Here is a 19,717-nt window from a genome sequence, read left to right as displayed (position 1 = left end):
TGTGGTTCGTGATGAGATCTGGGCTCATTTTGGGCATGCTCTCACCTGTCAGGACATGACCATTCATGCTAGTGTCCATCTCCATAGACTGGAGCTGGTAGTAGAAACCATAAATCTGTGATGGAGTGACTAGATAGCCTGTTATTATGGTTATGGCTGCATAGGTATTTCCAACCCCCATATGTCTGAGTAAGAATAACACACATAGGTTTTTCAGACAGCATGTAATCAGCATCTTTATTTTCTTAATAATCGTCCCTGGTCTTATTGTGCACATTTTTTTTATATATATATATATATATATATATATATATATATATATATATATATACACACATATACACACATATACATATACATATACACACATATACATATACATATACATACACACACACACACACACACACACACACACACACACACACACACACACACACACATTTACATAAATGCTGTCAAAGTTTATAAATATATAATACATGTGTCTACTTCAAACTTTTACATTTGTTATTTTTTATGCTTACAAACTTTTAACAAACTTACAAACTTTTATGTTAGATGTTATTAATCGTGATTAATCAATTTAATAGCACTATATTTATATCAGGGTTATTATGTAGTTAGTTGAAACTAAAAGTAAAACCAAAAATGTTTGTTGCTTGAAATAAAATAAAAGTCAACTGAAATAAAATTAAATAACTAAATAATATAAAAAATTATATAAAAAAACTTAAACTTATTTTATTTCAGCTAGGTTTTAAGGCAACATTTCTCATTTTCATTTAGTTTAACTTGATGTACAAAAATACCTAAAACAAAAATGGAAATAAAAAGGATTAAAAACTATAAAGACATTAAAAAAAACGTTAAAATAAAAAACAACACAATTACTAAAGCAATTTAAATGAAAACACAAAATATAAAAATAAAACTGATTCAGAATATTAATAAAAACTATAATAGTATCTCAATGACACTAAAATAACACTATATAATTAAATAAATCATTTATTAATAAAAAAGTAAGTTCAAAATATAATGGAAAAAATGTATTACATTTAGGCCCGGTTTCACAGACAGGGCTAAGGGCCCTTTCACACCCACCTAGTTTGGTCCGGATTTTCAGACTTTTCAGTTTGATCCGAATCAAAATTACAGGTGTGAAACCTCCCCCGGACCACGGTCCGGACCAAACAGACGAAATTTGGTCAGATGAAAAGAGGTAGTCTCGTTCCGGATCAAACTGAACAAAGGTTTGGTTAGTTTCTAGTGTGAAAGCATTTTCTGTATGGTTCGGACTTTCAGACCATTTACAGGAAGTTCCTGTTTATGTTTAAATATTATAATGTTATTTTTAAATTTCATCTAGGCTATATTGATTATGAAAAGTGCAAAGATGCGCAATATGTCAGAAGACAGAAGGTCAGAAATGATTTTGACCACTTCATTAAGTTTTGTTTTATAGAAAGCCTTTCTTTAAAGTGAATTTCGTTTTGTATAAATTGTATCAATGTTTCATCAGCCAATTGTCTGGATTTAATAAATAAATAGGCGATAGCAGACTATAATCGTGACATGGAGGCGCCGGATCGATCTCTTGCATTGCTCTTGAACATGTCTCATAAATAAACTAGGGCTGTCAAAAGATTAATCGCGATTAATCGCATCCAAAATAAAAGTTTGTGTTTATATAATATATGTGTGTGTACTCTGTTAATTATTATTTATATATAAATACACACCCATTCATGTATATATTTAAGAAATATTTGCATGTATATACTGTATATACATTTATATTATCTATAATATATATAAATATAAATGTTTTATATATAAAAATAAAAAAAAAATTCTTAAATATATACATGCTTGTCTGTGTATTTATATATAAATAATAATTAACAGAGTACACACACATATATTATGTAAACACAAACTTTTATTTTGGATGCGATTAATCGCGATTTATCTTTTGACAGCCCTAAAATAAACCCAAACTCACAGGCTACTTGCCTCACAGACATGAGAAATATGTGTATAGAAAGCTTGAAATGTCCACTTTTGAACGAAATAATTCGAAATGAAAAGAAATAGTAAAGCACTGTTCACTAGTGGCAACGATATGCGTCTGTTCATTCGTTCTTGTCAAAGTTACCCTCTGAATTGACAACACGCTCACGTCAGACACACGTCCGCTTACAAACAATCAATGTCAAGATGCAGTCCACATAGATGATGATGACAGGACGCAAGTGTGTCATGTAAAGTTCTTTAGTGCGCTCACATAATTGCACTTGAAACCAAACCAAAATTAACCGAATGTATCAAAACATGAACTTCGGGATATTTCAATTAGGACGTTTAAGTAGCTTTTATAAACGCTTCTTAGAAGAAAACATTAATGGTGTGCATCTTGAAACAAAACAATGGCACTGACATATTTGAAGATATGTACGTGCAAGTTTCTTTCATTTAAAACAGCTCAAATGTGCATTTTAGTCTGGGACTAGCTTAAGCCTTGTCTGTGAAACCGGGGGTTAATGTTTTTGTTTAAAGGGTTAGTTCACCCAAAAATGAAAATTCTGTCATTAATTTAGAGGTGTGCCAAAAAATCGATTCACAGAAGAATCTAGATTCTCATTTGCAACGATTCAGAATCGATCTGAAATGTCCAAGAATCGATTTAATAAATTAATAAAATCAGCTGGCTGTTCGCCTCCGTTTTGTAACTAGCCTATACGCGACATCCGGACGTCACCACACAGCCAGTTTTTGAACACGAGCGGCAAATCACTAAAACAGAGAGGAAGCAAATATGGATGAGAGGGAGATCCAACCAGCCCCGTCTTCACTTAAAGCTAAAGTTCGGCGTCATTTCGGTTTTTACCGAATGCCTGGAAGCACTGCGCTGGACATGACACACACAGTGGGCAAGCTTTGCAAAATGAAGACCAAGTATTTCGGCAGCACAACAAATGCGCGGGCTCATATTAGGCATCACCCTGAGCTCAGCGACACGGAGCAGAGTCAGCCGCCAGCTGCAGACCAGCGCACACTGCAGTGTTTCACGAAACTCCCAGCACTTTATTTTCATAACTTGTTATTCTTTACATTACTTTGTCTGACTGAGAAATATAGATTTTTTTTGGTCTTCACCGGTTGTGTTCTACATGATATTTGTGGTAAACTGCAACTTTCCTGGGAAATGCATCTATTTTCAACCATTTTGTATTTTGAAGAAGCACTTTTGTTCCAACTTATTTTATAGCTAGCTACTAATGAGTAGCAATTGAGAACCAGACAATGTTTTTGATAAAAGGCACTTTCCTGAGAATTTAACTTAATAAATGTGAAAAAGACACTTTAATGTATTCGTTTGTCATTCTGTATAGCAAAGCAGATGAGAGTAGATCATGATCAAACCTGATTAGAAATCATTATGGATAAAATCGAATCGATTTTGAATGGAAAATCTTTTTGAATCGAAAATCGATTATGAATCGAATCGTGGCCTCAAGAATCGGAATCGAATTGAATCGTGAGATGGTAAAAGATTCCCACCCCTACATTAATTACTCACCCTCATGTCGTTCGACACCCGTAAGACCTCCGTTCGGCGGTAAATGTGTAAAGTGTAAATGTACTGAATGCCAATGGAGGCCTATCTGAAGCCTTTCTCAGCCATCAGCTTTCAACTAAAATATCTTCATTTGTGCTCCGAAGATGAACGGAGGTCTTACGGGTGTCGAACGACATGAGGGTGAGTAATTAATGACAGAATTTTCATTTTTGGGTGAACTAACCCTTTAATTACAGCACCATTTTGTGGGGCATTTTTACCATGATCATCAACATTTATCGCTGGTTGTCATTACTCTGTTCACTACTGAAGTTAAAATTGTGTTAGAAATGGCACTAGTTTGTCGTTTTTCTGCACTTTTCCTTTTCCTTAGACTCAGGTATATCTATATGTGTGTAGACAGTAGCTTACATAAGCTAGATCTTCAACCGATTCTCTCCTGCCCTTTCCTCTGGGCGCTGGAGCCTCAGCTGCTATCTGCTGACTGAGTGATTTTATTTTTTTGGTAGCTAGGGTTTTTTCCCCCCTCAGTCTGTGACTCTAGAGCTCAGAGGGGTTTCAGCTCATGCCGTTTAGCGTCTAGTGTTCTCATGGCAAATCTGTCGTCCCCCCTCGAGGTGAAAGAATAAACAAACCCTGGTGGTGTGGACCGAGCGGAGGAGAGGAGCTAAAGTACAGGCCTTCTGTTCACCCTCACGCAGCTGGGGAAAAAGAAAAACACATACCGAGTCTATTGCCCTCAGACGGCTCTCTCCTACACGCTGCTCTTTCACATTTACATTTGTTTTCTTTATTTTCTTAAGCACACACACTTGCGCACACACACTGGCTCATTGGTTTGCGTAGTCGGCCATCTTGTTACATTGCAGGGAGAGATCCTTTCCAAACCCAAAATATTATTATCTTTTCCTCAGATGGTGGTTTTCTTTTCAATGTAAGATATCCAGTGCCAAAATCCAGCATTTTTTTCCTCATCATGGTTTTCTTGTTTTAGCTTTTAGGTTCACTACATTCTTTTTAGGGCCGTTATGATTTTCTACATTGCAATGTTATTTATCATAAGAATTAAATAAGTGTAAGTGTCATCATCAAGCCTTGTTTTATTAATATAAATTAAATTAAATAGAACTTATATTATCATGATTTTTAATTATGTTACAATTTAATAATATATCATAATTTATTCACTAATTTAACATTTAATGTCCTAAATTAGACTGTTTTTCTTCTGATTTGGGGTGAACATGTTTCAAATATTTATCCATTTATTTATGTGTCATGTTTTCAACTTGTTACCTTTTCATTTTTGAGTGCTAGAAAAGTCACATTTTTAGTGAGCAGAGTTGGGTGACTAAATGCAATGAGGATGAGAGGGAAGAGAGGAAAAAGCGTGTTCATGAATATTGTTGTCCTTAGGTGAACGTGGGGAAAATGGACTCGCCCATAGAGAAGTGGAATCTCATTATCGGGAATTTGGCACTGAAACAGGTGAGAGATTTCTTACAATATAAGGTTTACATATACAAAACTGGCCTTAAAAGGAGCAAATGCAAATTAATTTTCTCACGCACAGTTATTTTGCATTAAGGTTTTAACTTGGAAAAGGAACCAAGATCTGATCAGGATTATAGGCTTCTGTATTTAGACAGTCTCTAATAAAGACGTAGTGAAGCACAATCTATATAAACGTATATACACACCTGTTTTTGATCTGTAAGATTTTTAATGTTTTAGAAGAGGTCTCTTATGCTCACCAAGGCGGCATTTATTTTATTAAAATAAATGATAAAAAAATGATAATAATATTGTGAAATATTATTAAAATGTAAAATAACTTATGTTATGTTAAATATATTTTAAAATGTAATTTATTCTTGTGATCAAAGCTGTATTTTCAGCATAATTACTCCAGTCTTCAGTGTCACATGATCCTTCAGAAATCATTCTAGGGCTGATTTGCTGCTCAAGAAACATTTATGATTATTATCAATGTTGAAAAGAGTTGTGTAAATTTTTTTTCAGGATTCTTTGATGAATAGAAAGTTCAAAAGAACAGCATTTATTTTAAATATAATCTTTTGTAACATTATAAATGTCTTTACTGTCACTTTTGATCAATTTAATGCATCCTTGCTGAATACATTTATTAATTTCTTTAAGTTCTTTCCCCTGCATTTAAAATAAAATAAAATAAAATAAATGCAGCCTTGGTGAGCATAATGTTCTAAAAACATAAAAAAATCTTACTGATCAAAAACTTTTGAACGGCAGTGTTTAAGTGTATTAATAATAAAATAATATATATAATCTATATTTATCTATAATTATTTGTATATAATTTGTATATTTAATAATTATTAATATATATATATATATATATATATATATATATATATATATATATATATATATATATATATATATATATATATATATATATAATTATACTATATATATATATTTTTTTAAATAAAAATTATTTTATATATTATGTTTAATGGTTTTGTAAAAAATAAAAATACAATATTGTATTTATACACATACATATATTTGATGTTATATAATTTTTTTTATCTTTAATTAAAAAGATAAAGTAATACAAACAAAATATATATATTTACTATATTATTTTTGTATTTGTCTCTCATTCTCAGGTGCAGGCCACCGTTATAGGGTTCCTGGCAGCAGTAGCAGCTGTTGTACTGGGTTGGATTCCCGAGGGAAAGTTCCAGATCGGTCACGCCGTTTTGCTGTGTTCCAGTAGTGTCGCTACAGCCTTCATAGCATCTATGCTGCAGGGTACGATCTACAGATTAACCTCTAATACTCTTAAATGCAGCTAGTAAAGCAGTTCTATTCACAACAAATAATGGCAACGTTGTTATATCGCAATCCGACATTAATCTTCTTTGTTATTAGTCACATTTCACATTACGAATGTCCAGTTCCATGTGGGTAAGGTAACCAATGTCTTTTTGTGCCCTCTCTCAGGTATAATAATGGTGGGTGTAATTGTGGGCTCTAAGAAGACGGGCATCAACCCTGATAATGTAGCCACGCCAATCGCCGCCAGTTTTGGTGACCTCATCACGTTGGCCATCTTGGCAGGGATCAGCCAAGGCCTCTACAACTGCCTAGGTGAGAAAGATTTGTGTGAAAATAAGGGCTCTGTTACAAACCCTAGTGAGCTGCCTACCTCAGTAGCATTTAAGGGCATCATAGGCTCACTTGAATTAAAAGTATGCATCTAAAAATCAAGTTTGACAACCTGAAGGGTCACTTTCGGTTCCATTTTGGTTAAGATGCTGCATATGTAGACAGTGAGGCGGCTCACTAGGAATTGTTACAGAGCCAGAAAGGCAGTTATTTTCGCCCAGAATAGATAGCAGGTCAGAGTTGATATATCTGTAGTTGTTTCTCTCCAGCAGATCAGACATGCTTTCAGTTTTCTACCACAAGAGGGCGCACAAATCCCTCACTTCAGACTCCAGCCTTGAGTTAATTCAATTTAGATATATTTGCCATAACACTGTCCAAAGAATAATGTGAAACAATTAATCATATTTCAGGCTGTCATATTAGAGTGTGACCACTGACCAGCAATATATCCTAAACGTAGCAGCACATTTCACACTCTCACACTCTATTGCAGGTGTCAGCAGATCATGTGAGGGGTGTATATATTATGGTTTATGGGACCGTGGGGTTGATATGTTTTATGGGAAGGGTCATGCTACTAATGAGTCTGGCTCAGGACAATGAGAGTGTTGTGAGACCTCTCTGTGTCTACGTATCCACATTCTCATGAAACACACACACACACGCACACACACACACAGACGGAGCTGACTATGTCTCTCTCTTCCACACAGACATGCACAGTCTTTCTGTCAAGCGCCTCTCTTGAAATGACACTCAGTAACACTGCCACATTAACACTGCCCAACACTGCCCATTAGTTTGGGCACGATACTTAAAAATATACGTTTTCAGTACCACAGCAATTCATTTCTTTGTTCTTTATTATTGGTTTGGTATTTAAGATGGATAGATAGACAGACAGATAGATAGATAGATAGATAGATAGATAGATAGATAGATAGATAGATAGATAGATAGATAGATAGATAGATAGATAGATAGATAGATAGATAGATAGATAGATAGATAGATAGATAGATAGATAGATAGATAGATAGATAGATAGACAGATAATTAACTTCATATATATAAATTACGTTTTAATTATTTTTTTTATCATATTAAAAATATTAGAAAATAATTTTAAAATGTTACATATAACATAAAAAGGTTAAATATTAGTAATTTTAACAAACAATAAGATAAACAAAGAAATGAAGTTTCTTGTCAAATCTCATTTACACTGCAAAGTCTAATGAAAAGATGAAATATCAGCCAATTTATGATCCTTTTTAATATTGAGGACCACTTTAAATTAGTTTTTTAACATGCTTCTCTATGTTTGTAGAGCCTTTTTTAAAATCCTGGCCTTTGGCAAGCATCACCAAACCTGCACAGTGTCTCTCTCACACACTTAAACACGATGTCAAGAAGTGTGAAAGTCACACGTGGGCCGTCCTGAGCAGCGTTCTGGATTGTTTATGCTGGGTTTAATGGAGCTTTGCTCCCTGATGATTCTGTGATATAAGCCCCAGACTGAGTGCCACACTCCAGTTTTAGTCTTTCCTTTTTTGAGAGAGGTGAAGTGAGGTGAAGGCAAGGCAAACGGCACCACCATGCCATGCCAAAACCATATCAGCCATGCCAACCAGCCGAGAAGAGAGGCTTGTGCCATCATTAGTGCACACCGCTGCCCTGTCATGCCCATCTCACACTAAATATAGGCACAGATGTTGCCTCTATGTTTGGGATTTAAAGATTTAGGCTGTTTAGCGTGCGAAGAAGAGTATTTAGCAAAGAGTGAAACCTTTTTTGGCTTCTCTGTCTGCATCAAAAATTTGATTCGGTTTTTAAGAAGATCATATTTTTCTTCCTCAATCTGCTTAAATCCAATTAGAGCCAGTCAGTACGGCTACATTCACACAGCAGCAGAATATGGTTGTCAGTCCTGATCGGGGCACCACGTCGAGATTACCGTAAACGTTTTTTGAGCGATGGCGCAAAATAAATTGCAAATCAGAGCATCAATCATGAGTTTGGAACCGTTTTTTAATAACTGTGCTGCGTAGAAATGAAACTTATTTAGAGACTGTAAAAATGTGAGACAAAGAAACTAATGTAATGGCATACTCTTAGGGAAACTTATAGGGCACTTGTATATATTTTTTTTGTTGTGATATTCACAATTTTTGTAGTGTGTAAGCAAATTCATTGTGAATCATTTAAAAAAAAAAATTATAATAATTCCCATGACTGAAACGTCATAACCGAATTCTGAGAGTTTGATTGATGTGTGCCGTTTGAGTGGACCCGCCGACGACAACATGATGTCTGACATCAACAAGATGTCGGTCATGGTTATTTTTTTTCTGTCAATCTGCCATTACAGCTGTCAACCCCTTCTCAGGTTTGGAAAAATAACAGAAAATAGGTTACACTGTGGTCCGAAAGCATTTTGGGGTGGAGAAGGGAAGACACTACCATTCAAAATTTTGGGGTTGGTTTGAATTTTTAAATGCTTTTGACGGAAGCCTCAGTCTTATGTTAAAAAAATACAGTAAAAATAGTAATATTGTGCAATATTATTCAAATTTAAAGGGGACCTTTTATGCAAAATTCACTTTGACATGGTGTTTGAACATAATTGTGTCGGCAGTGTGTGTACACAGCCACCCTATAATGGTAAAACTCCACCCACTTTTTTTATTTTAATCCCCATAAATCATAAGCAGTGTCACAGAATAAGCCGTTTGCAGTTTCTATGCAATGACACGTGCACAGCCCATGACTGCTGACGGACCCTATTAGCATAAACCCCGCCCTCAGTGAGCCTGCCATGTCTATCTAACAGCAGCTTTCAAGTACGAAATGTATTCTTATTAAAGCTACTAAAGTTACTTAATCAAGAGCAGGGAGTGATTTTCAGTTTATCTTTAGTTTGATTCATAATAACAGCATATACAGCAGTAGGTGCTGTATATTACGCTGCTTTCACTTTAATACACATATCTAATTTACACATGCAATTTCTTTACTTGTCATTTACATTCACAGACATATCCGACCGTGTTTATGTGAGCTTTGTGTGTTTTTTACATATCATTGTGGGTATTTGACAGTTTAAGCGCAATAAGACATGAAAGAGAACTTAGTTTAATACTCACGGGACGCTTCGTCTGTGATTTTATATGTGAATATAAGCCTAATATTAAATCCGTTCATCATATAAAGTGATCGATTTGGACTAAACCGCTCAATTCATATGGGCTTTATGAACTTTTTGAAGCTCAAAGTGGTAGTTGCGTGGACTGTCAATGGAGGGACAGAACTTACCATGAACTAACCCTTTAAAGTAGCTTCGCTGAAAATGACTAAAGACTACCTGTATTCACTGTGACGTTCCTCTCCGTGTGTTTTTTCAGACTCTCACCCATACGTGTCATCTCTGGTGTGTGCCTTCTTCATGTGTCTGACTCCGCTGTGGATGGTCATCGCCTCCAAACACCCTGCCAGCCGTCAGCTGCTGTACTCAGGCTGGGAGCCCGTGATCACTGCCATGTTCATCAGCAGGTGTGATACACACACACACACACACACACATGTAGTGTTTTCATCTTTTATGGGGACTTTCCATAGGCGTAATGGTTTTTATACCGTACATACCGTATATTCTATCCCCCTACACTGCCCCTGCCCCTAAACCTAACCCTCACAGGAGACATTCTGCAATTTTACATTTTCAAAAAACATCACTTAGTCTGATTTATAAGATGTTTTCCTCATGGGGACCTAAAAATGTCCCCACAAGGATGAGGATTTCGGATATTGCTATCTTTGTGGGGACATTTTGTCCCCATAACGTGATGATTACCAGTCCACACACACACACACACACACACACACACACACACACACACACACACACACACACACACACACACACACACACACACACACACACACACACACACACACACACACACACACCTGGCCACTGATTCACACACACACACACACACACACACACACACACACACACACACACAGACACACACCTGGCCACTGATTCATACACACACACACACACACACCTGGCCACTGATTCACACACACACACACACACACACACACACACACACACACACACACACACACACACACACACACACACTAAAAAAAGCATATGGACCTTCCTTTGGCGCTCTAACATAATAAATGTTTCCCCTATTTCAGTATTGGAGGACTTATTCTGGACAAAACTGTGTCTGATCCCAACCTGGCTGGGATTGTGGTTTACACACCTGTTATTAATGGTGAGGTTTATTCTATATTCTGTATACTTTTTGTCTTCTGAAAATACATACAAAGTACAACACTTGGCAATGCTGCTGGATTATTCTTGACACTCTTGGTCGATATTCTGTATAATAATCTACGGATAATTTCCATAATGACCAACGCAATCTACCAAGAGCAGCGCATATTAGCGTCTGGTTTAAGACGTGCCTTTATTGGGCGGTAAATAATGACGAGTGCAAACCTTAGTAAATCACCTTGCATGATTCATTTGAATACTCTCCTCACTTAAATTTTGCTCCTGAAAGGGAAACTACAAATGCATATGCAATAAGATCAGCCGCAAAAATAACCCTGTAACCCATGCCTTTTCAGCGCTAGTTTTTCACTGCATGTCTTTAGTAAATCCTGTTTTTTAACGACATAGGAGGGTTTGCGATGGAGCAAGCTGTTGGTAAACCTAGCCCTTAATGTATTTTTTGTCTGTTAAAAGGTTTAAGGTTTTAAATCCTTAATTCGTAGACCTACGCCCCATGTCCATGGCACACATTGGCCCTCTTTACAGCTGATATTTCAGTCCCTTCTCAGACTGTTATTACCCAAAAGAAACGTCTCCGTAATAATCAGCCTTATTTAAAGTCACGCAAGAATCCTCGAGGCAGATATAGGCACTTTTGTGATTTTTAATGAACGTTTCCATATTGAGAAAAAGCCAAAGGATGAAATACAGCTGAAATAGAGTTGGATGAGATTGAGCTGTGGGGTGAAGTCATTAATTGTGGCAGTTGAATTTCTTGTGGTATCAGGAAAGGAAGCCAGGATCATGGCACCTCCACAAAGAGCCATACGTTTTTTAATGAAGGCACACTAATGAGAGACATTTACGCTGTCTGCAGTCTGTCTATGCTCTCCCGCCCAGACCACCAAACAGCTGTAGGAATCTCTGCATGTGCATGTGTGAAAGAAGACCGTTTATGTCGAAATATCTAAAGTTTGTCTCAAAATCAATGGTTTTTATTCTTGATTCTAAGAGTTGGAGTTAGTGATGGACTCAAAAGAAGGGGAAAATGTAGGAAAGAGAGAGATGGGATGAGTAACAGAGGCTTTTATGGTTTGTCTGCCCAAACAGGAAGCAGGTCAGGGAAGGTAATTTAAATGATTGCAACATACACACACCCGTGCCACTTAGGTACAGAGAAATAGTTTCTGTTTTACGTAAATAGAGCAAAGTCAGACCTCTCGTATCGCCCCCAGTACTAGGGATGGGTTACAGTGGTCGAATGGTCACCCGACACGCCAATTAGTGTGGTTTGTCAAGATTTTTTTAAACTTTTAATGCTTTTAGTTGCAGTGATTTAATTAGCGTGCTGTGCTTAGCTGTAAGTCATGTATGATAAAACCCTCTTGGAAAAGTTGCATCTTTAACCCTCATCCTTCCCTCAGGTAATTTTGAAACATTTTTAAAAAATTGAGAGTTCATCTGAGTGGTCCAAGACCCTGGGAATTTTGTCGCACTTGAACCACGAATGCACAAAAAATTGACTGGATTCGAGGAGTTTTGTGGTTGAAATTTAAAAAAAGTAACAAATCCTTCCTTCGCGAGCAATTTGACCCCCATGGGAATGAATGGAATGCGAGGAATGCTTCAGTACACGTAGAAATACATAAAAATCCTCAAAATTGTGTCTCTGAGCAACACACGGTGGTGTTTCCTTACTGAATTAATCAGCTTTTTGAACGAATCAGTTGAATCAAAGATTCAATTACTAAGATAGAGGCTGAATCCGAAATCACCCCTTAAACCCTCATTCACTATTCCCTATGTTAGTCCACTAATATAGTTCAATTAAAGGAGTGAATGAAAACGAGTGAGTGAAGTCGGACAGCCGCTGTGTGTACATCGGCTGTACACTCGTTATTGCGGTGCAATGTGGGATTGAATGAGTGCACTCAATAACGTCCACTATGGTTTCGGACACTCCTACAAATGGCTGTCCCCTCAAATAATGCCCTATTTGAGGATATAGGGGGCGATTTCGGATTCTGCCAGATTGATATAGTAAAATACTTCCCTGAACGATTCCGCCATTTGATTGAATCGGTTGAATCTCAACGACTCACTCATTAACGGTGACCTTGCTGCCACCTACTGGCGTGTGTTCACATTTAAAGTATCTTTTTATGTTTTAAATCATTTCAAATATCATTATTCAACATTTTATGTTTAAAACATCAAAACATTATTAATGCATTTGTAACTGAAGGTTATTCATTTGTCACCTCTGAGCTTCATTAAACAGTGTAAATGATCTAAATGCCACTTCAGATGCAGCTTCCCTTGTCAAAATAAGAAATAAGAAACATGTACAGGATTCCATTTAGAATTTCTATCATATTTTGGAACCGTTCCTGTAGGATTCCGTTAGGAATTGTCTTATATAATATTTATGTCTTGTCCTATAAGATTCTTATCTGATTCATATAGGATTCTGTGGGAATTGTCTTATAAGACAATACATAAATATCCTGTAGGATAATTTCCACAGGATTTTAATGGGATCCAATTGGGTCTCTCTCTCACACACACACACACACACACACACACACACACACACACACACACACACACACACACACACACACACACACACACACACACACACACACACACACACACACACACAATGTTACTCTAAAAAAGTTAAGATGCTCTAAAAAGTAATTTATTATAATAAAAAAGTAATAATAAAAAATATCACAGGACAAAGTGAAATTCCATTAAAATAAATCAGAATGTCCAATAGGATTCTAATAATCCAATAAGATCCTACAGGATAAAATTAAATTCCAATAGGAAAGATGGATTTTGATACTTATTTAATTTGATTAGTAACAGCCCATTTGTGTCTGATTTTAATTAAATTTGATTAAATTTATGAAATAGACACAAAAGATGATGCATGCATATAATTAGGTTTAAAAATAAATGTATAAAGCGCCCATAAGGTTAAAAAAAAGGTCAAAATCATTTTAAACTTTTTTGGAAAAGATGATTTCTGTCACTGCTGTGAACTGACCACCACACAGAATATGAAGAATATCCAAAACTTTAGGAGTCCACAGCATTCCTAAACCTGCATCACAATAACACATTCAGCAAAATATTGTCTAATTATCGTTATCGAGAAAATCCCAGTCAATATCACACAGCCCTACTTAAAACAGATTAAAAATATGTAGTTTAATATCCCAACCCGGTATGCCATTCACTGTACATACTGAAATCCAATAGGACCCACACTCGAGTCCTGCTGCACACCCAGTCTCATCACTCATCACCTCTATCACCCAGATTATAGTGTCCATATATGTTAATCCCACTGCTTGGACAAAAAATTAGGTTGCATATCATCTCCATTTCCTGTTGGCAGACAAATCCAAAGCAAGCATCGGATTAATTGCACCTCGAAGCTCCAGGGAAGTTCGAAAAATTCCCATACACTTCTTTCTCATGCCCGCAGCCCATATCCAAAATGTCTTGTTGTTGCTTGTTTGTGAGAAAATGAAATTTTAGACCCGTTCAGCTAATCTGAACCACAGACACTTTCCCACACACTCAGGTGGCGTCTCTCTCCAGCACTGCCACAGGGACGTGGCCCAGTGTGGCATAATGGTACCCTCTGCATTAAACACAAACAAGGCCTTGTTGGGGCTAATTTTGTAGATGCCTGAGCTGTGTTAAAAGATAATCGTTCTCCTTTAGGTCTGGTCTTTAACAATGTTAAATATTATGGACTTTGTGGGCATGAATGCACTATTGTATGTGAGAAATAGATTTGCTGTCTTATTGTAATTCAGATCACTGATTTCCATTTTTTTTTATTTTTTTTTATTTATGCATTCCATTAGTATTGACTGTCCTCTTGTGGTCACGAAACATTTTGAGCCTAAAGAACAATTTCAGTTTGTTTTCCGTGAAGTGGCAATGCTTTTTAAAGCAAATCCCAAATCCCCGACAGTGGTTGATGGATTTGACAGTGTCATCTTTCACTAAAATTTCTCTGTCTTTTCTGTTATCTTCGGTCCTGTTTTATTCTTTTCAATCAAATTTGATTTTGTTTCATTCTATTCAGTTTAGTTCTGATGTTCTATACCTTTGTTCTATTATATTCAGTTTGATACTTTATTATTTAGTTCTGTTTGATTAAGTTCTATTCGGTTAGTTTTTTTTGTGCTGTTCTGTTCTATTTAGTGTTCTATAATATTCCATTTCATTTGGTTATATTTTGTTTAGTTTGTTCCACTTAATTGACTAATATTCCATTGCATTCTATTCTATTTTGTTCTAAAAGCAGATGTTTTAGTTCCGCAGATTGACAAACCAGACGGCATAAAAAGAGCAGAGAATGTGTGTGTTCTGTCTGTCTCTGTGTTGTCTGTTCTGTCCTCTGTCTTTCTCTCACTCTCTCTCACTCACTTGTCTTCTCCCAGAACTGCTGGGCGTGACATATCATTACTGCAGCTTTGGACACCACTCTACTTTACTTAGGAGAGAGAGAGAGAGAGAGAGAGAGAGAGAGAGAGGGGAAGGGCTGTGTGTGTTGTGAGAGGAAGAAAGAGAGATATAAAGAGGCGGGGGACAAAAGCAGAGTTAGTACTGGTGACTCATGGCTGACAGTGAAAAAATTAAGCCTGTATGCATGGATTAAAAAAATGTTTTCACTGCAGAAGATTCACTGACGTGAGAATTAAGGCCCGTTCACACCAAGGACGATAACTATAATGATAGTGATGAAGATGTAGTTCTAAAATTCGTTCTAAATGTAAAAGAATAGCAGAGTCCACACCACAACAATAACGGTAGCGCCACAGAGAAACCACATCGTTGGAATCACTTTCAGAATGATTTTTTTCCAGCTGATGAGTGATAAAAACACTATCAGCCAATCAGAATCCATCCTGCTTTAAAGGGGTGGTTCCGTGTTTTTTTTCTAGGCTTGGTTGTGTTTATGGGGCACAGTATAACATGTCTTAATACTTTTTTTTTTTTTAAACGCCATATTTTTCTTATATTTTACCTTTATTCCACACCGCTGTCTCCACTGTCCTTTGAACGGCTCGTTTGCTTCCAGCTTCTCTGAAGCCCATCCCTCCGATAAACGCAATGGTCTTAGATTGGTTAGATGGCCAAATGTAGTTTGTAGTTCTGCAACAGCTCTCTCTCTTTCGTAATGACTGCGACGTGGCCTCGCCCACTTTGTTGCGTGTTCACGGGGGCAGTGTTTATGTTAAGAGCAAGGGTTTATGATGTCACCAACCCGGGAAGAAGCTTGTTGTAGTCCAAACCGGCCATTTTTGTAGGCAATAAACTGCCATAACTTTAAAAGACAATATCTCCGTTTGCATTGAACTTTCAGCGTTGTAACTTTGCAGATACTGTTTATGCTCAAGCAGCAACATTACAAACTAACTAAAGTTAAAAAAGTGAAATCGCATGCAACCACCCCTTTAAAGAGCTTGAGCATTTAAAGCTGCAGTCGACAAAACTGCAGCGCGCGCTTAGAAGCTCGCTGGTGTGGATGCTAATATGGGTTTCTTTATAGTTATCGTCATCGCTGTGAACCAACCTTTATTTAAGTTTTAAACTCGTTGGAAACAGGCACGCTGCTTTTTCCTTGTTTTTAATTCCATTTTTATCCCTGTACTCTCAGTGTATATTTGTCTGATGTGAGTAATATTATATTGTAGGTATCGGGGGAAACCTGGTGGCCATCCAGTCCAGTCGAATATCCACCTACCTGCACTTTCACAGCACCCCTGGAGAGGTTCCTGACGAGGCCAAGGGTTGCTACTACCCCTGCCGCACCTTCTGTGGCACAGGTAACCCCGAACACTTCAAATCATATCAACTTGTGTTACAATACACAATACATCTATCCTTCGGATGAGACGTTAAACCGAGGTCCTGACTCTCTGTGGTCTTTAAAAATCCCAAGATATCCTTTGGAAAAAGAGTAGGGGTGTTATCCAGACATCCTGGCCAAATTTTGGCCTCTGTCCATCATGGCCCCCTAATCATCCCACATACTGATTGACTTCATCGCTCTGTCTCCTCTCCACCAATAAGGCGCCGTGTGGTGGGTGTTCTGGCACAAAATGGCTGCTGAATTGGTGGTGGTTGAGGAGATTCCCCCCTTCTATATGTAAAGCGATTTGAGTACCCAGAAAAGCGCTATATAAATGTAACAAATTAATCACAGGTGATTTTTGAATGAACCGTCTTGAACAAATGCCACAATTCTACTACGGTACATATCAATTTACCATTCATTCAGTGGTGGAAATTACATTCTGAAAGATTTTTGGAATAAAATGACTGATTCCTTTGTCTTGCTAAGTGTAATTTTATAGTTTTATTTTATATATATATATATATAAAACACATTATTTTTATATAATACAAATAGTTATCACTCTATCATTTTTGCTTTTTCATTGAGTGACAAAGTAGATAAATTACACAAAAAAATTATGAAGGAATCGGATCAAACCTCCGCTTTCGTTTCATTTTAAACCCTCAGATCATCCTTTAAGGCCTACAAATTTAAAGAGTGGCTTAAACACACATTTCAAGGCAGTTTTTGTTTTCATAGCCTGTATTAAAGAGAACGAGAACAAGTAACCAGTGTTTAGAGCAACATCACTTAAAAGTGCTTGCAAGTGTGTATACATTAGCTTTAATGGAGCGTGTGTAACGGTGGTTTGTGTATAACGATCCATCTCGGGAAGAAGCAGAGAACGTGTCCTATAAACAACACAGACAGCGTGTTGATGCCGGAGCTTTGATGCAGGGCTTTTTCTTAGAGAAGCAAGAGGACTCTTGGGACAAAGTCCAGATGCCCGAGCACATGAGGGGCACGGTGCCCATTGCAAGCTTAGCAGTGCCATCTGGAAAGGTGGGCATAAATCTTCCTCCTTAAAGGACTCGCACAGGGACGGCATACTGCGGGGGTTGAGTGGGATGCTAATGGAGTGAGAAGTGTAGTGTTTGTGAATGAGATGTTTACTGTATGCATATAGACTTCTAAACATAGAATACATCAATCATGAACATCTACACATGTGCACCGATCGCATGTGGAGGGCTGTTTGTGTTCTCTGGTGTTTTAAGCAGATGTATTCATACTGGAAGCTTTAAGAGTTTGATAGATTTTACCTTTGTTAGGAAGTCATTGTGGAAAATGTCGCATTCTGCTCACGCTCAGCCACTCGTCCTCCATGGTTCTGACCAACAGGAAGTTCATTTTCGTAAAAGATCATGAAAAACCTTTTGTTGGAGTAATATGCATAATGGTATAAATGGAGCTATGTTAGCTTTACAAATCTTCATCCACCAAGTATCTATAACTAACAAAGCCTAGAACTAGCTTAGGACATGCTAGCAGCATGTTCATTCATTCTAGCTATGTGTTAAAAAATGCTAGGAACATGTTAGCAATATGTAAGACATGCTAATTCATGCTAGTAACATATTCAAATGTTTGCAACATGCTAATTCATGTTAGCAAGGTACTAAAACATGCACAACAATGCTAGACACATGCTAACAGTGTGATAAAACATGCAAGGAAGCTTATAAAACTTTCAGACAAGGCTTTACTTTCTAGTTATAATTAAAACTAAAACCATAAAGAAAAAAAAAACATTTTCGTTGAAATAAAGTAAACGTTAACTGAAAAATTAAATGTACAAAAACTAGTTGCCAAGGCAATATTTTACCTTTTCATTTAGTTTATCTTGATTTAAAAAAAACTATATATATATATAAACATACACAAATTTATAAAAACTATGTAGACATTTTTTTTAACTGACGCGCACAACAAAATTACAAAAAATAAACTGAAATTTAAAATGAAAATGGAAAATATAAACATAAAATCTAATTCAAAATATTAATACATTAGTATCTTAATGATACCAAAATAACACTCGTATAAAAAGGGTGTATATGTTAACTCAAACTATTAATAATGTTTCTGTTGATTGAAATAAACCAAAAATAATAACATGAAATAGAAATATTAAATGCAAAACATAAACCTAAAAAACATTGAATTACTAAAGTTAATAATGCTAAAACAAATACTGAAATAAATTAAAGCTAAATATAAATAAAAATAAACTAATAAAAACAGACAAAACAACAAAATTATTAATTATATGTTATAATTTGAGATATATATATAGTAACTCTTTACAATAAGGTCTCATTTGTTAACATTAGTAGTGAATGCATTAACTAACATGAACTAACAATGAGCAATACATTTGTTATTAGTATCATCATTATTAGATTTTATGAATTGCTTTCAAAAATGTGACCTTTTTTTTCTCTCTTTTTTCAGGGGCCAATCACAGGTCAGCACAGGTACTGCTGTTACTGGTTGTCCCTGGCCATTTGATCTTCCTGTACACCATTGATCTGATGGAAAGAGGGCACACTTCACTGACGCCCGTCTTCATGGCTGTGTATTTGGCTGCTGCTCTTTTCCAGGTGAGTGTGATCATGTTGTCACACTGTGATAAAAATATCAATCTAACGAGGCACTGACACTGACATCTTCATATGCTGTTTAGATAACCTGTCATCACTATATCTTTTTATTAAATCTGACACCTGTTTGAGGTTCA

The 19,717-nt window shown here is 36.4% G+C and overlaps 1 protein-coding gene across 2 annotated transcripts in view; it reads left to right on the top strand.

Annotated features, from left to right (window-relative positions):
* slc41a2b (solute carrier family 41 member 2b) overlaps positions 1 to 19,717 on the top strand; it is a 29,343-nt gene that overhangs the window by 2,348 nt on the left and 7,278 nt on the right. For both annotated transcript variants that reach the window (XM_079818372.1, XM_079818373.1), the window contains exons 4-10: positions 5,003 to 5,074; positions 6,241 to 6,385; positions 6,578 to 6,724; positions 10,150 to 10,297; positions 10,961 to 11,040; positions 16,772 to 16,903; positions 19,432 to 19,580. In XM_079818372.1, the coding sequence (XP_079674498.1) occupies positions 5,003 to 5,074; positions 6,241 to 6,385; positions 6,578 to 6,724; positions 10,150 to 10,297; positions 10,961 to 11,040; positions 16,772 to 16,903; positions 19,432 to 19,580 (873 nt within the window). The remainder of the gene's footprint in view (positions 1 to 5,002; positions 5,075 to 6,240; positions 6,386 to 6,577; positions 6,725 to 10,149; positions 10,298 to 10,960; positions 11,041 to 16,771; positions 16,904 to 19,431; positions 19,581 to 19,717) is intronic.

The sequence above is a fragment of the Gobio gobio genome (assembly GCF_949357685.1).
Source record: "Gobio gobio genome assembly, chromosome: 5".
NCBI classification, from domain to species: domain Eukaryota; kingdom Metazoa; phylum Chordata; class Actinopteri; order Cypriniformes; family Gobionidae; genus Gobio; species Gobio gobio.
Note: the sequence above shows the minus strand (reverse complement) of the source record. Positions and strands in the feature narration are given on the sequence as shown.